The 18,641-nt window shown below is 47.7% G+C and overlaps 1 protein-coding gene across 1 annotated transcript; it reads right to left on the bottom strand.

Annotated features, from left to right (window-relative positions):
* Positions 1-6,428: 6,428 nt before the first annotated feature.
* KRT5 (keratin 5) lies at positions 6,429-12,707 on the bottom strand. The gene is made up of 9 exons (XM_084877410.1): positions 12,033-12,707; positions 11,255-11,469; positions 10,446-10,506; positions 10,240-10,335; positions 9,510-9,674; positions 9,010-9,135; positions 8,473-8,693; positions 7,583-7,617; positions 6,429-7,118 (listed from the first exon to the last, which is right to left on the bottom strand). The coding sequence occupies exons 1-9, from the start codon at positions 12,609-12,611 to the stop codon at positions 6,778-6,780; spliced, it is 1,839 nt and encodes a 612-aa protein (XP_084733536.1). The 5' UTR covers positions 12,612-12,707; the 3' UTR covers positions 6,429-6,777.
* Positions 12,708-18,641: the final 5,934 nt, after the last annotated feature.

Here is an 18,641-nt window from a genome sequence, read left to right as displayed (position 1 = left end):
GACTTACCATGTACATACTGATACTGGATAGGTGGTACACTTGAATGCTTAAATAACTGGTAAGTGCACAATTGGACTGGGGACTGAAGGACATATTCAGACAAAGGGGGCCACCCTCGGCTTTCCTAGCCAATGAGGGGGAGCTAGTTGGAGGAGGAGGAGCAATGTGTAAATATAAGAGAGGCATTTAGATGCTCAGAGGCAAGTGCTATTGGCAGTGAAGAGAAGTGCTTTAGAGCAGATGGAGGGTGGAAAGAGAATGAGCTGAAAAGCAGGGCTAGTGTATATCATGCCTGGGATGAGCAGGGCAAAAAGGCATGGATGAGGGAACGAGGTGCCAGAGTCTCCTTCTGTCTGTATTTGAGGTCTTTGACAAGAACAGGGGTTGAAGAGAGCCACACCAGAGCTCTGGGGGGAGAGGGGAGAGCAATAAAAAATCTGAGAAGAAATAACAGGTGAATGGTATATTTTTCTCCCTACTTCATCCATCATGTTCCCTACCTCCCCCCCCCTTTTTTAAATATATTTTATTGATTTTCTACAGAGAGGAAGAGAGAGGGATAGAGAGTTAGAAACATCGATGAGAAAGAATCACCAATCAGCTACCTCTTGCACACCCCCTACTGGGGATGTGCCCGCAACCAAGGCACATGCCCTTGACCGGAATCGAACCCGGGACCCCTCAGTCCATAGACTGACGCTCTATCCATTGAGCCAAACCAGCCTCCCTTCTTAATCCTGCTTCCATTCTGACCTTCTGGTTTCTACCTCCTCACCACCGAAGGTCTGCCTCCCTGTACTATGTCATTTTAAAAAGTGTAGTTGGCTAAAACATATTCCAATAATTCTCTAGTGAGATACACAAGTACCTGACTTAAATAGTGTAAATGATTGAATGGGATGCAGCCTTATGGAACAATGCCTCACTTCATTTGCTTTCTGGTGAAACTCTCTTTATTTCAAGAAAGGGATACATCTAGTTAATTGTTAATGTACTGCACGATTCCCTCAAATTCAGGGTGATTTGGAATAAGTTATCTCAACATCATCTTATTCTTAGAGCATGAATATCCTAGAGAGCAAACGTGCATCAGAAAGTTTCCTCTGAGGTTCCTTCACATTGAGTGGCTACTTCCATCTGTAAATCCCTTATAATCTCACTTTTAGCCTAGGGTTGGAATTAGTAACAGGTCATTGATAACCTGGCATGAGTCTGTGAAATTAAAGTTGTAAAGGGGGTCTCAGGGGAATCTAATAAAGTTAACTTCCTTCTGATTTCTCGCTGACCCTCCCTCAGCTGCTTCTGGGAAATAGTCTGAACTTTTTGAAGAGACAGAAGAATACCCGATATGGCTAGGGGGCTACGGAGGTTTGCACTCTGTGGTACAATCTAGATTCCATTCCCAACTCACTTCTTTCTTCCCCGTTTCTACTATAGAAACTTGAAAAGTGAAATATTCTTTCTTTTAGAAACATTTGGTTTTTAGATCTATAATGTACACACAGTGAAATGCACAGATCTACAGATCTTAAGTAGAGTTTAATCCATTTTGACAAACTTATGCACTTCTATAGCTCACACAATATCAGGATATAGAACACTTCCATTACTCTAGGGCAGTGTTTCCCAACCTTCTCTCATGATGATAATCACCTGGTGGAGTTGTTAAAACACAGATTCCTGAATCCCAACTAAGAAGTGCTAAACTAGAATTTTTGGGAACATATAGGTAAAATTGTATACTTAACTAGTGCTCTAAGACAGATTTTATATACAGAGCACTAAGTTAGGTATGCAATTTTACCTATATGTTCTCAAAAATTCTAGTTTAGCACTTCTTAGTTGGGATTCAGGAATCTGTGTTTTAACAACTCCACCAGGTGATTCTCATCATGAGAGAAGGTTGGGAAACACTGCTCTAGGGAATTCCTTTGTGTCCTTTCCCTTTAATCCCATTGCCCCACGTAATCATTGTTTTGATTTTTTCCCCTCTAGGATTAATTTACTTTAGAACTTTATGTAAGTGGAATCATAGAGCATATACTTTAATTGTGTGTGTGTGTGTGTGTGTGTGTGTGTGTGTGTGTGGCGCAGCAAAATGTTTTTGACATTCATATAGATTGTTGTGATATTTGACAGTTCATTCTTTTTTATTGCTGAGTGATGTGCCATTGTATGAATATACCACAGTTTCTTTACCATTCAGACTGGTGCATTCCTAAGATATTTCCAGTTTGGGGTTACCTTATATGAAGCAGTTCTGAACATACTTGTGAACTTTTGTGTGGTGCATGTTTTTATTTTGTGCAAGTAAATACCTAGGAATAGAATTGCTGCATCAAGAGTAAACGTATGGTCAGCCCAGCCACAGGCACATTATACACACACATACACACACACACACACACACACACACACACACGTAAATGTTTATTAGTGTTTCAAATGGTTGTACTATTTTTAATAATGAAGTTTAATTTTTAGAGCTGTGTAGGTTCACAGCAATATTGAGCAGAAAGTATAGAGACCAGAGAGTTCCCCTATACCCACTCCCCACTCACACAATAGCCCCCCCCCCCCCCCCAATATCCACATCCCATAGCAGTGTACATTTGTAACAATTGATGAATCCATCCTATATAATAAAAGCTAATATACTAAGTGTTTGGTCATCCAGTTGGCCATTCAACCAATCAAAGCATAATATGCTAATGATATGCTAAAGCCACTCAACCACTAGCTATGATGTGCAGTGACCACTAGGGGGCAGACACTTCAATCAGTAGGTTAGCTTGCTGCTAGGGTCTGACTGATCAGGACTGAGTGAGATGGGCTGGACACACCCTGGGGTCCACCTGTGGTCCCTCCTTGGCTGGTCAACCTCTGGAATGCCTCCCTGGCCCCAATCATGCACCAGTGGGGTCCTTTGGCCTGGCCTGCACCCTCTAGCAATTCAGGACCCCTTGGGGAATGTCAGAGAGCCAGTTTGGCCTGATCCCACAGGCCAGGCCAAGGGACCCCACTGGTGCATGAGTTCGTGCACTGGGCCTCTAGTGCTGCTATAAACATCATGTGTAGGTTTTTGTGTATATAATAGAGGCCCCATGCACAAAATTAGTGCACTGGGGGGGGGGGGGTGTCCCTCAGACCAGGACTCCTGGTCTGGCAGTCCAGGATCCCTCTGGAAGTCCAGGAGCCCTCAGGGGATATCCACCTGCCAGCTTAGGCCCACTCCTAGGGGAATCGGGCCTAAGCTAGCAGTCAGACACTCCTCTGGCAGCCCTGAGAGCCCTTGGGGGATGTTTGAATAATGGCTAGCGCTGCTACTACCGCTGCTTCTGATCCGGCTAATTCTGATCTGGCTTCTGGCTGAGCAATGCTCCTCCTGTGGAAACACACTGGTGGTCAGTGCACGTCATAGCAACCAGTTGTTCTTGGTCATTCCATGGTTAGGGTCAATTTGCATATTACCCTTTTATTATATAGGATAAGTTTTCAGCTCATTTGGGTAAATATTAAGAAGCATAATTGTTGGATTGTATGGTCAGAGTATGTTTAGTTTTGTAAGAAACTGCCAAATTGTCTTCAGCGTGGTGTACTATTTTGCATTCCCACTAGCAATGAATGAGAGCTCTTGCTTGACATCCTTGTCAGCATTTACTGTTGTCAGTTTGGGGTCTTCAGCTTTCTAATAGGTATGTAGTGCTCTCTTTCTGTTTTAACCTGCATGTCCCTGATGACCTATGATGTGGATTATCTTTTCATGTGCTTACTTGTCATCTGTGTATCTTCTTTGGACAAGTGTCTGTAGTGTTCGGCCTATTTTCTAATTGGGTTGTTAAGTTTTAAATATTCTATATATTTCATATAACAGCCTTTTCATTGCATCTGTCATTTGCAATATTTTCTCCCAGTCTGTAGCCTGACTTCTTATTCTTTGGACAGTGTCTTTTGCGGGGAAAATTCTATATATTGTTTCATTGGCCCATTTTTCAGTCATTTCCTCAATACCACACTTTCTTTTCTTTTTTTCTTTTTTAAAAATATATTTTATTGATTTTTTACAGAGAGGAAGGGAGTGGGATAGAAAGTCAGAAACATTGATGAGAGAGAAACATCGATCAGCCGCCTCTTCCACACCCTCTACCGGGGATGTGCCTGCAACCAAGGTACATGCCCTTGACCGGAATCGAACCCAGGACCCTTGAGTCCGCAGGCTGACGCTCTATCCACTGAGCCAAACCGGTTTCGGCTACACTTTCTTAATTACAATATCTTTATAAAAATCTCAGTATTTGGAACTAAAAGAACTTTGTTCTTTTTTTTTTTTTTCAAGATTGTTTTGTCTGTTTTAGATCTTTTTATTTCCATATAAATTTTAGAATAGGCATATCAATTTTTATAAAATACTGGCCGAAATTTTATTGAAATTGCTTTGAGTCCATAATTCAATTGGGGGAAACTGACATGTTTGCAAATTAAGCTTTCCAATTCATACATGTGGCATATACCTCTGTTTATGTGTATGTGTTTTTAAGTTTTCGTTAGTCATTTCCAATAAGCTTTTGTGGTTTTCTATATATGAGTGAGATGTAGGTATACAATTTTTAAAAATATATTTTTTATTGATTTTATTTTTTTTAATATATTTTATTGATTTTGTACAGAGAGGAAGGGAGAGAGATAGAGAGTTAGAAACATCGATGAGAGAGCGTCATCGATCAGCTGCCTCTTGCACACCCCCTACTGGGGATATGCCCGCAACCAAGGTACATGCCCTTGACCAGAATCGAACCAGGGATCTTTCAGTCCCCAAGCCGACGCTCTATCCATTGAGCCAAACCGGTTTCGGCTTTTTTATTGATTTTAAAGAAGGAGAAAGAGAGAATATTTAAAACTCAACAATAAGCCTAAACCGGTTTGGCTCAGTGGATAGAGCGTCAGCCTGCGGACTGAAAGGTCCCAGGTTGGATTCCGGTCAAGAGCATGTACCTTGGTTGCGGGCACATCCCCAGTAGAGGGTGTGCAAGAGGCAGCTGATCGATGTTTCTGTCTCATTGATGTTTCTAGCTCTCTATCCCTCTCCCTTTCTCTCTGTGAAAAATCAATAAAATATATTTTTAAAAAATAAAAAAATAAAACTCAACAGTAAGAAAACTTAATAACCCAATTAGAAAATAGGCCAAACACTACAGACACTTGTCCAAAGAAGATACACAGAAGAAACATCAATGTGAGAAAGAAATATTGATCAGTTGTCTTCTGAACATGCCCTAACAGGAATTGAACCAATGACCTTTCAGTGCACAGGACGATGCTCAACCAACTGAGCCATTCATGTGGGATAGATATTAGATACTTTTGATGCTATTGGAAATAGTACCTTAAATTTTATTTCCTAATTGTTTCTTGCTAGTATGCAGAAATACAATAGTTTTTGAATTGTTTTTCTAGTGACCTTGATGAATTCACTTACTAATTCTAATAGTTTGGAGAACTTTTTATTTTCTATGTATATAATTATGTTATTTGTGAATAACTATAATTTGCTTTATTTCTTTCTAATTCTTAAGATGTTTATTTCTTTGTCTTGTCTTATTTCACTGGCTATCACATCCAGTATAATGCTGAATAACTCTGATGATTATAGTTATCTTTGCTTCCTTTCTAATGTCAATGAGAAACTTGATCATTCACTATTAAGGATAATGCATGTTGTCTGGTTTGGGAAAGAGATGACCATTTGATTTCTTTTATTCTATTAAAGTTGTGCATTACATTATTTTTCAAAAATGTCAAACTAGCCTTACTGCACTGATGTTTGGCATTTGAGGGCTTCTAAGCTCCACTCTTCCCTCTCCCTCTTCTACTGACATCTGAGAAAATGAATAAGAAAGCCTGAGTAATCCCTTCTTTGTGTCTGGTGGGAACTTCAAACCTGGCCCCAACCCAACCACCATAAAAATTCCACTATAGTCTCCTTTCCTGCTCTTTCCCAGCATATTTGGACCAGCTTGCTCTTTTCAGAAAGCTTTATTAGTATCGAGAGAAATATACATTCAAGTAACAGTATTAATTGGCATAAGTAAAATTTATATTCGGAATATGGTTTCTTCAGAACCCAAAAAGGCCTAAAAGATGTTGGGCCTGCTCTAATATTGTGGGTGCTGAAAAAAATCAATAGCTATTTCTTAACAAATCTACAGTTTGTCCAAATTGCAATACAATGGACACTCCCATTCATCCCCTCCAGAAAGTCCTTCATTCCTGAAGCATCAGCAAGCTCCTCTCATACCTCCTGGAGCCTCTGGACCACTCAGGATGACCACACCCCATTCTCCCTGTGAATCATCAAAGAAACCAATCACACATGGACAGAGTGACCCTGAGGACTGTAGGCTGAAAAAATAATTCGGCACAGCAATTTATATTATAAAAGCATTTTATTGAACACACTCTGAAGGCAGTCAGAACCAGAACAAAATTTTTGAATTGGGGTGGGGGGGGTCTCTGTTTTGATGATTTAGATACTGGAAAACTTTGGATTTTTTCTCTCATCAAGGACCACGAAAGGCTGATTTGAAGAATATAGGATCTAGGAGATTAGAGACCAGGGATTGGACATTTAGGGAACCAAAGACTGTGGTTCTGCTATAGGCTTGTTCTGAACTACACGTCAGCAAAAGAGAAATCTTGGCTTGGTAACTACCTAGAAGAGGCAGTCTCCAGGGGCCGGTTGCTGCCGGGGGTGGCAGTGATTTGCAGTAAGCAGGCTCTTAACTCTTGAAGCTCTTCCGGGAGGAGGAGGTGGTGGAGACAAATTTAACGCTGGAGCTGCTGCCTCCTCCACCGCTGCCGCTGATCCCCATGTTTCGGCCACTGCTCGAACTGAAGCTAGAGTTCCCCATACCGAGCCCACTGCTAATACCTCCAGTACTAAGACCTACTCCATAACCACCTCCACTGCCACCACCAAGACCTCCACCGAGGCCGCCGCCAAGGCCGCCGCCAAGGCCGCCGCCAAGACCTCCACCGAGGCCGCTGCCCAGGCCAGTGCCAGGCATATAGCCACCATAGCTACCTCCGTAGCCAGAGGAGACATTGCTGGTGACGACAGCTGCAGAGAAAGGAAGGAGAACTTGGTGAGAGCAGTCTGCCAGATTGATCCTTCAAGTCCAAAATATTTGATCCTGCAAGTATAAGCACTGTACCTGGCCCCTTTACAGCATAGCAAATGAGACCCAGGAGAACTAAGTCTTTTACTTAAGGTCCCCAACAGGAAGTTGGTGAACATGGTAGACAAGGGATGGTGCTAAGTTCAGGGGGAGGGGGTAGGAGGGGCGGAGAAGGGGGGACCATGGCAGGGGGGCAGGGTACAAGATGTGTAAGATACAGTCCTACCCTTTAAGAGATAAGATAACTTCAAGTCTCAAAATGTATCCTTTCCCCCCACTAAGTGTATGAAATGACCAATTATTGGGATGGGGACTATTTGGAATCCAGAAATAGCAAGATTCTGAGGTGGCACCAAACACTGCATATTATTATTATCACTGTTAATATTTGTTTAAAGTTACTTACAGATGTTGACTGGTCCAACTCCTTCTCCACTCAGTCTGAAAGGAAACAATTGAAATAAGAGTTAAAAACTCCTCCAAAGACAACACCCATAGTCATGTTTAAAGCTTGATCTATAAGCTGCCAGCCATATGCGCAAAACAACAACAACAAAAAAAACCACACACACACACAAAACACACAAAAAAACACCAAAAACATACCCACAAAAACAAACAAACAAACAAACAAACAAACAAAAAACCCCACCCCACAACTTTGCTTAAATTTAGAGAAAAATATAAATCTCTGAAGGGACTTCCCAAAGAAAAGGACCTGGCCTAAAACCAGGTTATCAAAGGGAAAATTGTAATTCACATTCTCCTCCACCCATTGTATGAAAAGTATGGCTAAGAGACTGCGGGAGCTATGAGAATGTATGAAGCAGGTTTTGCTTTGCAGGAGCTTACACTCTGTGAGAGGACTTGGCATGGACAAAAATATTTCTACGAGAAAGTAGGCAGAGGGCAGTGTTAGAAGATTGAAGAAAAAAGAGTAGCTTGAGAATCCAAAGGCAGGTGGATTTAACTTGGCTGGAGGGAACATGCAAGGCTTCTGAAGGAAGAGGTACTTGAAAAAGTGGGTAGGACATTGATTGAGTTCTTAATTGTTTGAAAGGGGCAGCATCTGAAAATACCAGTGGTGGGAATTGGGTTAGAAAATTGAATTGGGACCCTTTTGTGTAGGTCAGCTGTATGCCCAGGTGTCATATTGAATCCAGACTAATGATGGTTAATTATCATGCACAAGATAGTGCTCCGTGTGTGTGTTTTACACTCTATCCTGGAGAAGAAGCTCCACTTATCAAATGTGAGGCCATCCCGGGCTTGTAATGTCAGCCCTACGTTGCCCACCTGCACTCCTCGCCCTCCAGCAGCTTCCTGTACGTGGCAATCTCCACGTCCAGGGCCAGCTTGGTGTTCATGAGCTCCTGGTAGTCACGCAGCAGCCGGGCCATGTCCTGCTTGGCCTTCTGCAGGGCGTCCTCCAGTTCTGCCAGCTTGTTCCTGGCGTCCTTGAGGGCCATCTCCCCACGCTGCTCGGCTTCAGCGATGGCATTCTGCAGGTTGGCGCACTACACAGGGAAAGGAAGAAAAGTGGAGTGGACACATTAGTAGTGAGCTGGGCCTGTGGTGTCTCTTTCTGAGTTCCCACAGAGAAGTCAGTACATTTATCCTGGTCATTGTAGATGGGAGAACATTGAAACGCTGGTTCTTGTTCCAGCTCTGTGTGCATGCGTGCATGTGTGCCTGTGTGTGTGTGTGTGTGTGTGTTTAAAACAAGGAAAATGTTTTAAACACACACACACACACACACACACACACACACACACACACACACCATATTCAGAACTCAGGTCTCCTCGTTGCCTTCTTTTGACCTCTCCCTACCTGCTTCTTGACGTTATCGATCTCCGCTCTCAGCCTCTGGATCATGCGGTTCATCTCAGAGATCTCATGCTTGGTGCTGCGGAGATCTTCGCCGTGCCGACCAGCTGTCTGCTGCAGCTCCTCGTACTGGGGCCACCAGAAAAGAGAAAGAGTTCCATTTATATGAGGATGGAAGCACTTTCCCAATGTTCATGGGCAGGAGCTACCAAGAGGTGGCAAGTGGTGGTGTTATCTGAGGCCTGGGGCTACTTTCGACTTTATTGAGGTGGGCCTGGTCTTAGAAAAATTCCTCTTTAGTGCTTTTGCTCTCCTGGGGACACTGGTGTGAGATTCTCCTTAAGGTTCTTGAATTTTTGTGGCAAAGGCACATGTGACTGTTCTTATAACTCAACCCAAGAGTATTCAGCAGGTCTCAGGAGACCTTAGCATGTTGCGGTGGCCTGGAATGCCCAGACACAAGTCCATCCCCTCACTCAGGATACATTCACCACAGCACTCACCTTGGTCTGGTACCAGGACTCGGCTTCTGTCCGGCTTCGGTTAGCAATGTCCTCATATTGGGCCTTGACCTCGGCAATGATGCTATCCAGGTCCAGGGAGCGGTTGTTGTCCATGGACAGCACCACAGATGTGTCTGAGATGTGCGTGTGCATCTGGGACAGCTCCTGCAAGGAGACTTGAAGTCAGTCATATGAATCTGTGTTATTTTATGTCAGGTCCATTCAAATATTCCACTCATTGTGGTATGTTAGCTTGAGAAAAAGTAATAACCACCTATATCAAACATCTAGTTATGTTAATAATACAAACCATCATTAAAAAACTTTAACCACTCTGAACCTCCTAGAAATTCCTACTGTGTAATCTCTCAGATGTGAGTTATGACCCATCTTCTTGGGTCAGAACTTATTTTAAAAGAATCTAGTTGACTGGTCTGCCACACTGGGACAAACTAGAGAGGGGAGGTTTGGGAAAGGCATACTGTGCCTATAACTTACTCTAGATCTCACTCGTCAAAATGATGGCTGAAGAATTTGCTTTAAATTTGGCTTAAAAAAAAAAAAGGATTGTCTTTATAAGTAATAGTGTGAATAGTACTAAAGGGATAAAAAGGACAAGGATGTGTCCACAGCTTCAGAGCCACTGAAAGTCACTTAATCTGGATACCCTAATCCCTGGTGGTGATCCAGTGACCATCTTTTTGGGGCCCAAGTAGGGGGCATTTCTTACCGCCTCAAAGAACATCTTCAAGAAGTTGATCTCATCCATCAGTGCATCGACCTTGGCCTCCAGCTCCACCTTGCTCATGTAGGCGGCGTCCACATCCTGGAGATACAGGGATGGTTGGCACTACACCCGATTTCCACCCTGACTAAAATTAATGCCACCCTAAGAGAGCATAGCCACAGGCAACAGGTTCTCTTCTACCCACGCACCTTTTTCAGCATCACAAACTCATTCTCAGCAGTGGTGCGCTTGTTGATTTCATCTTCATACCTGGGGGTAAAGGAAATAGAAGGCTTATTAGAAGATGAGGGGCAGGTGAAGCCTAGGGTCTTTATTGCAGAAGGTCATCAGTGAGCCTGCTTCCCCTCTGGAAAGGGGCCTCTCTCCTTACATCATGAAAGCAGGGAGGGAGGGGGCACTGGGAGTGTGACCTCCTGGGAAAGGTCCTTACTCATTAGGATCACCATTTCCTTTTTAACTGCCCATCTATTTTAACTATTATTGCTGTAATTCAGTTGCTTGAAGAATATGCTTATAGAATCTTGTGCTGTTTCTTCCCTGCTCCACATCTAGTCAATTTCCCTGATGCTTTTTTCAGCTTTCACACTTTTTAAAACAACGACAACAAACAACTAGCAGCACGGGGACTAAAAAAATTACTGGAGCCATCAAGGTGAGTCATGGCATCAGTTCTTGCATTGGAGGCAATCCATCACACAGCCCATGGTGTGTACTCTGAGTGTACTGGGGAGGAAAGCCCCAAAGAGCAGGAAATACACTGCTTGATATTTCCCCAGGGGCATCAAGCTTGTTGCTCTGGCCAGGGGCTAAGTGCCTTGCAAAGGGATTGAGCTTGGGGCTGGAACTTTCTAGACATGGACCTGGATTTTATTTCAGTACTTCAGGTGTCCATGGAAGGCATACGTGCCTAGCCCCCGGGGAAGGCATAAGCGGTAATCTGGTTATCAAGTACATCTGGTGCCAAGAAGACATTAGTCTCCACTCCACCCCATCTCACTTGTTCTTGAAGTCCTCCACCAGATCCTGCATGTTCCTCAGCTCTGAGTCCAGGCGGCCCCTCTCCCCCAGGACACCATCCAGCTGTCTCCTGAGGTTGTTGATGTACTGCTCGAACAAAGGCTCCAGGTTCTGCCTCACGGTCTTGGTGCCCTGCTCCTGCAGCAGGGTCCATTTGGTGTCCAGGACCTTGTTCTGCTGCTCCAGGAAGCGCACCTGGAAGGCACAGAGTCTGAGGATGGAGAAACCTGGATTTCATGTCTCAATGATCATCACCAGCTTCTCTCCCTTCTCATGCTCTCCTCCTAAACATTTCCCATGGCAGTCCCTGGCGCTGGGCCCTGGGAGGGGAGGCACAGAGTGAAGCACCTAACCTCACTCTTATGGGGAGTCAGGGCACAGATAGTACTGGGCACGGCTGGGCAGAGTGGGGTCCAGAGTAGTGGTGGCTGTGAAGGCACTTGGGCTACTGCTCGATGAACTCATCCACCTTTCTTTGCAAGCAGCCCCATTCCATGAAGCACAGAATTCCTTTCTTTGCGCAATAGTAACCAAGGAGCCCGCATGGAGTAATTAAACAGGAAGAACTAAGACCCTGTCTTCCAAGCTGCCAGTCTAGTTAGGAAAGTGAGCCACAACTCCGGGACAGAAACAAGTAGAAACACATCAACTGCCGACTACGAAGGTATTTGCACAAAGGCAGAAGTTGTTCTTCTTCCTACATTCTTTGGTATTTGCTCCACACTCATAGCAATTTTTCACAAAGGATCAGGTCCTACCTTGTCGATGAAGGAGGCAAACTTGTTGTTGAGGGTCTTGATCTGCTCCCGCTCCTCAGTCCGCACCCGCTGGATGGTGGGGTCGATTTGAAGGTTTAGGGGAGTCAGGAGACTCTGGTTGATAGTGACCTCTTGGATGCCTCCAGGGGGACAGACGGGGAAGCCAGCACCCCCATAGCCACCTCCAAGACCAGCGCCTCCCATGAACCCATAGCCACCGCCTCCACCGAGCCCAAAGCCACCACCAGATCCACCGCCTAAACCAAATCCGCTCCCGGCTCCACCTCCAAAGCCATAGCCACCTCCAACACCGGCACCAAGTCGGTTTCTAAAGCCACCACCACTACTGCTCATGGAGATCCTCTTGGAGCCCCCCAGGTTGTAGAGGCTCCGGCTGCCATAGCCTCCAGCCCCACCAGCACTCCGAATGCTGACCCTGCCGAAGCCACCACCACCACCACCCCCGGATCGGGACACAGAGGTGAAACTGGTGCGAGAGACAGATGGGGTGATGGCAGAGGCGGCGCTGAAGCTGCGGCTGCCCCCACTCCGGAAGGACACACTTGACTGGCGAGACATGATGGCTTGTTCCTGGAGGAGCAAGACGATAGGGCACTAGAGATTGGAGGTTGGAATGCGGGAGAGAATAGAGCTCAGCAGGATGCAGAAGGTGGCTCTGTTACCTGGCCCTGCACTCCCCCTTTTATACTAGAACAGGGCTGGGCGGGACAGTTGTGGAGCTGTGAAATGATTAAGTGGGCTGGGCACGCCTGGGGGGCAGCTGTGAGCTCACCGTCACACCTGCAGATGGTGCGGAGTGCAAACTCTGTCTTCCTGGCAGGCTCCGCTCAGTTAGGAATAACTCTGCCTTGCAGCGCTGATGCCTTGGCAGCAAGTTGCACTTCCCCTTAGGGGCCCAAAGCTGGGACCAGCCCAAGACAGATATGCCAGGAAGCAAGGGGGCATTTGGCCAATGTCCCGAGAGATCCTTACAGGACCAGGGGCGTTGTCAACCGTCCCAGCACAGTATGCACTTTCCGTGAGTGGCAGACAAAGTGAGTCCCCAGTTGTAGTAATCTGTCCTTCTCACTCTCCTGGACAGGAGGTTGCTGCAAGGATTTTCAGCACTTGGCAGGCACCTATGGCCTGATATCTCAGCTATGAACTGGAGGAAAATAGATCTATTCTTTGCTGCAGAACGTCCTTACTTGGGGGAGGCACAGTCATCCCCCCAGGCCCAGGGGAAGATTCTCCTGCAAGGTTCGGGCCAGAAAGGCTCTCTGAGCTCCAAGCTCAGTCCCTGATTTGTACTACTCTGCTCTCCGCAGGGGCAGCCCTCCCTCCACAGCTCCTCTTGATTCATCATTTTCTGTGGCGTTTGACCTTGTCCCTGGCATGTGGACCTGGACAGGACCCCGCAGGGTGAGCAAACCCAGGGGTTCCTGCGATCTCTCCCAGAAGTCCTGAGACTCAGCCTGACAGTCACGTCCCTCTTCAGGGGGAGCTGCTCTGCCTGATCCCAGCCCCCCAGGTGTGTTCCAGCAAGCCCTGGGTTATGCCACTAGCAAGGAATGAGTCATTGAGTATCTGTTGATACAGGCTGAGGGCCGCCACAAACACATACCTGCAGGAGCTTCTAATCTCATCAGGAACATGTTGAGAATCCGCCGGCCTGTTATAACGGAGAACCGCCCGCTCGAGCAGCGGGAACTGCTGCGCTTTCTCTGGGCTCAGGCCCAAAGTCTCCTTTGGGGCCCGGGCAATGGAAAACTAAATTCTAAGTCTTCGGGTTGTCCTGCCAGCGAGACTAGACAGAGCAGGTTAGGGGTACAGGGAGCTGGCATAACCACCTGCCCCAGTTGTTTGAGGGGAGGCCCCTTATGTGTTCCTCTGCAAAGCTTGTTTGGGTGGGCTGTGGCACCAGGTGGAAGAGAGGGGTCTGTTAGGCTTCGGCAAATGTCTGTCCTAAACCACACCTCCTCTTTTTGGCTACAGACCTGAATGGAGCCACCTCTTTGCCTCCCCCAAACAAAAGCAGGGCTCTCAGGCAGCGCTTGGGTCATTAAGAGCTATGGGGGGGCACCTCTGGGCTGGGGTTGGAGGTAGGGGTGGGGTGGGAATGGCTTGGAAGCCTCAGAGCTGAGCAGCTATGTTCTTAAGAGTAAAGGAGTGGGGACCCAGCCTGAGCTCTGGCATCTCTAGTCAGGGCCTGTCCTTTGGCCTCGAGGAAGGTACAGCTGTGGGAAAATCACTCGGAGCTGCTGGGGCTGTGATTGCTCACCGGGGGCTGTGATGGGAAAGCAGCGGACAGGTAAATCCAGATAGACAGATCGATGGCCAGAGCTACCTTACAGGTTCTGGGCAATGAGGTTAGGCTGCCTCCCTGCCTGGGAAATTCTTGAGACTCTCAGAGGTGAATTTTAATGAGTTTACCAATTTTACATGTTGTGGCCTCTCAGGGAACATATGTGAGTGTCTCAGAGGCCCTGAGGCATATGGGGGGTGGGGGGTGGCCCTTCAGCCCTTGATAGAATCGATGCGAGCTTAAAGCAGATGTCTGGGGACTAGTATGAGTTCTCTTCTCCACTGGAAAGTCACCCTCAGGGTATGTCCCACACAGAGAGGTCCTGGGTGTTGTGCCACACTCCTCACTGCCCTTGCAGGAGCTCCACCCTCTTGAGATGCTGGGACATTTTCTTCTCTCCGTTCATCCTCCTCCCCGCTGTGCTGTGCAAGAGGAAGGACCTGGTGGAACAGGAATGCCTTCTGGCCAGCCTGAGAATCACTAGATTGTGTCAAGCGCTCATTCAGATGACAGGGACTAATGGTGTGTGGGTGGCAAGGAATTGTGGCAGGGGGTGTCTGGGTGCCTCACTGGGGGGCAGTGGAGCAGCAACACTATTCTGTCCAGCTTTGTGGGAGCCCTCTCCCCCAGCAGGCAGGGCAGCCCCTCCCACGATGCCAGACCGGACAGCTATGAACAATGGAGAGGCTCCCCTGAGGGCAGCCAGGCACTCACAGGCAGTGTGGGAGAGTCCCGCCCCAGCCTGGAATTTCACTGTGGCAGGAACAGAGGGATTGCACGGAGCTCACCCAGTGCCCACAGAGACAGTTACCAAGACTTGGCAGGACACATTTTAACTGTACCAGGCATCATTTTTCTCATCCACAAAAGACGAGTGCAAGGCTAAGTGAGCTGTCATGGCTGACCCTGCAGGCAGGCGTCCCTGCAGAGGGGGACCAGAAGGACTGCCCAGGCCTTCCTCACAGAGGTGCACAGGGACGGAGAAGAGGGGCAGTGTTTCTAAAAAGGGGCGCACCTCCCAGACCTGGCAGGGAGTAGGCTGGCCCAAGCATCCATGGGGCAAGGATTAGGTAAATCCTGCAATACCAGCCCAGGGCTCCCTCCTAGGATTTGCCACAGCAGCCTGCATGCCTTTCATAGAGGGGGTATGGAGGTAACACAGACACTTACTGTTTTGCACATGTTCTCCAGGTCTCACAGGACAGTACACTTCCCAAGGTTAAGAGACATATCTGGCTCCCCCTCACATGGCCGATCCTGCACACTGGAGGTGTCAGCAAACACTTTTTAAATGAAACTGACAGACATAGGTCATCTCCCTCTACTCCTAGATTTTTGTGTGAGGCCCTGTCCAGTTCATGCCAAATCCCAGAGTGTTGTTCCCCTGCTTTTCCCCCCTGAATCCATGTCCAGAGGGCAGGTCTCTTGTCCCCTTCTGCCTGGGCACTCTCTGAGGACATAGTTCATGACTTTTCATTCTTTGGGCTTCCCTTCATTCCTTCCCCCTATCCCTGCCCTGAAGCCACTCTCCACCTGAGCTCCCTAGGATCCCCCAGCCACCATGTCCCCCTCCAGGAGAGAAAGAAAGCTGCTCTATCTTCATCTTTGCAAATGCAAAGTAGGAGCAATAGCTGAGGCATGAGTCACCTATTCCCAGGGCGATGGTTGGCAGCCCCATGGCCAGTGTTCAGCCAGAATCGGCAGGATGGGGAAGGGCAGGTGGAGCAGCACGAGCCCCAGCAACTCTGCACAAAACCCTTGCCTCAGGGGGGAGTTGAGGGAAGAATTCTTCTGCCTTCAACAAACCCAGCAGGAATTCTGCCCACACCCAGCTCTGGGTCCCAGCTTTGATCTTGGCAGGATTCTCAGGGTGGTGATGGCCTAGAGGAGACTGGCCCTCTGTGGACTGGGAAGCTGGGTACCCTAGACCTCTCTCATGTGCCATGTGTGGCCAAGATTGCCCTGGGATGCTGGGAACTCCAACAACTTCTCTAGGACGTTCAGGCCCCACCCCTAACCAGGCTCAGGTGGCCCCCTTCTGCTTGTTCTGTGGCTCCTAGTAACAAGTGGGCCCTTGAGTTGCGCTTTCCTGTGCAAGGCTTTCACACAAATGGTGGATCACAGCATAGGTTCAAGAGCCAGCCGGCCCACTCTGGGCCGGTCTTGTTCCTTGAATTGTGGGGATCCTGGACACATAGGTCAACCTCTCACTGCAGTTTTCCACCCAGGTGCTGGGAGATAAGCAATCTGCAGGCGAAGAAGGGAAAGGGCCTGGGCTCCTCGGAGGAGGCCATGAGGGCTGGAATTTTCATTTGGAGCTGGCTAGGGTTGGGCAGGAAGGGTGGGGTACACATGCAAGGGGATGTGAGGAGCAGCCTTGGCCCCCACCCCTCAGATATAGCAGGCGATTAGCACTTGCGGGGCGAGACTACAGAGCAGAGCACTCAGCCTCCCTCCAGCAGGTCCCTGCATGTCTGGGGAATGTTCTTCCCTCACTGGAAGGTGTTTTGCCAATGGCATACCAAAGTCCTAAAAAAATCCCCCTCGGTGGATTGAAACTGTGGGCTGGAAATCAACAAATACTTTAATTAGTCAGAGGAACTAAAAAAAAAAAGTGTATGCAGAAAAAGCCTCTGCCCTTGGCTTTCTCAGGGAGGGTGGTTTTATCTTTTTTAGTAAACGCTGGTATGGGACTTACCACAGGCCAGGCTCCTACAAACTGTGAATCTATAAACCTAAAATGGTGAATAAGAAAAGTTGGGGTTTTTTTGTTTGTTTTTTTTACCATTTTCTTGGCATTTGCTTTGGTCCTTCCATGTGGTGCCTGGCACTCTGGAAATGTGCAGCCTGTCCCTACAATGGAGAGGCAGGGACGTGATTCATTTATACCAGCTTCGATGCCTGGACTCATTGGAGGTGTGCAAGGGAGCGTGTGTACATTCTTAGCCAGCTCATGTTCCTTTCCTCCCTGCCCATTGCTGCTCCCGCCACCGGAGCCACAACAGGGATGGGAAGGTGGAGGTAGAGACTGGAGCTGCCCTCTCAGAGCCTCTGCTTGGCACACCGTGTCCTCATCCCGAGTAGCTTTAGGGCAAGGTGCAGGGGACAGAGTCTGGTTCCCATCTGACTTTCTTTTCAGCTTTGGGTGAGCTCCAATCGCACGGGGTGAGTCAGTGCAGACAGTGACTGGGTTAGGGACTGGAAGAAAAGAGAGGGCTGCCCTGAGGAGGGAAATGTTGCTGCTCCCGGGGTCAACCTCAGAACATCTGGAGACAAACAGACACCTTCCTGGCCCAGCTGCACATTCCTTTCCACGTCGCATAGGCACATAGACCGCTGGCCTTGCTCACTGTCCACTGGGACCAACAGGCACTATCGAGGGCTTGGGAAATAGGTTAGCTTTGCCCTGGCTGGTGTGGCTCAGTTGGTTGGGTGTCATCCCGTGCACTGAAGAGTTGCTGATTCCCAGTCGGGGCATGTGCCTGGGTTATAGACTTGATCCCCACTGGGGTCCATTGATGTTTCTCTCTTAAAAAGAAAGGAAGAAAAAAAGGAAGAAAATAGGTTAGCTTTTCCAAGAGAGACACGGCATCAAAGGCAACAGACAGAGAGAAAAATGTGTTTTCAGCAATTGTGGGGTGCCATGTACTGGGCTGCCACAGTGGGGGTACAATAGTGAATGGGACAGGCCTGTGGGGGTAACGAAGGGTCTGAGGACAGAGCTGGGTCTCCTAGGTCTCCTTTCCAGGCCCACCACTCACCTGGTGACAGAGTGGACATTGAAAGACTGGGTTAGGGAATCCTTTCTGACTTGGTTTCAGGAGAAACTCAGTGCTCATAAGCCATTCAAGGCAAGCCATGACCCCTTTCCTATGGCCTGACTAATTCCTCCCCATACCCTCCCAGCCGTGGCCAGGTGTCCTTCAGTGATTCATTCATATAGGAAGAGGCAGAGTTCAGAGAGGCAAAGCCCCAATCCCAAATCCCTCAATGAAGCAGGCTCAGGGCCAGGACTAGGTCTGGTCCTGTCCTGCATGCCATCCGTTGTGCTGCACTGCCTTGCCTGGGCTTTTTAGCAAGAGCCACTCAAGTCCCACTCCAAGGCTGCATGTCTCTGTCACCTTCAGAGAATAACTTCCCGAGGCCCGTGTGGAAGGAGGCCTGTGTGTATCAGACAGCTGACCAGCGGCTGTCATGAGAGAATGTGGTTTTACTGTTTTCCACCTCTCCTTGCCCAGAGCCCTGAGAATTTCTGGCATGGACCTGGGCCTTTCCAGGGTGGAGACTAGCCTCTGAGCCAAAGT

The sequence above is a fragment of the Pipistrellus hanaki genome (assembly GCF_964339955.1).
Source record: "Pipistrellus hanaki genome assembly, chromosome: 3".
NCBI classification, from domain to species: Eukaryota; Metazoa; Chordata; class Mammalia; order Chiroptera; family Vespertilionidae; genus Pipistrellus; species Pipistrellus hanaki.
Note: the sequence above shows the minus strand (reverse complement) of the source record. Positions and strands in the feature narration are given on the sequence as shown.

Excerpts from the sequence above, each read along its gene's own strand:
- KRT5 (XM_084877410.1), bottom strand. The coding sequence starts at position 12,611 with ATGTCTCGCCAGTCAAGTGTGTCCTTCCGGAGTGGGGGCAGCCGCAGC. Across the intron at positions 9,675-10,239 it reads TGAAGATGTTCTTTGAGGCG|GAGCTGTCCCAGATGCACAC; the intron begins GTAAGAAATGCC and ends GTCTCCTTGCAG. Across the intron at positions 9,136-9,509 it reads AGTCCTGGTACCAGACCAAG|TACGAGGAGCTGCAGCAGAC; the intron begins GTGAGTGCTGTG and ends TGGTGGCCCCAG.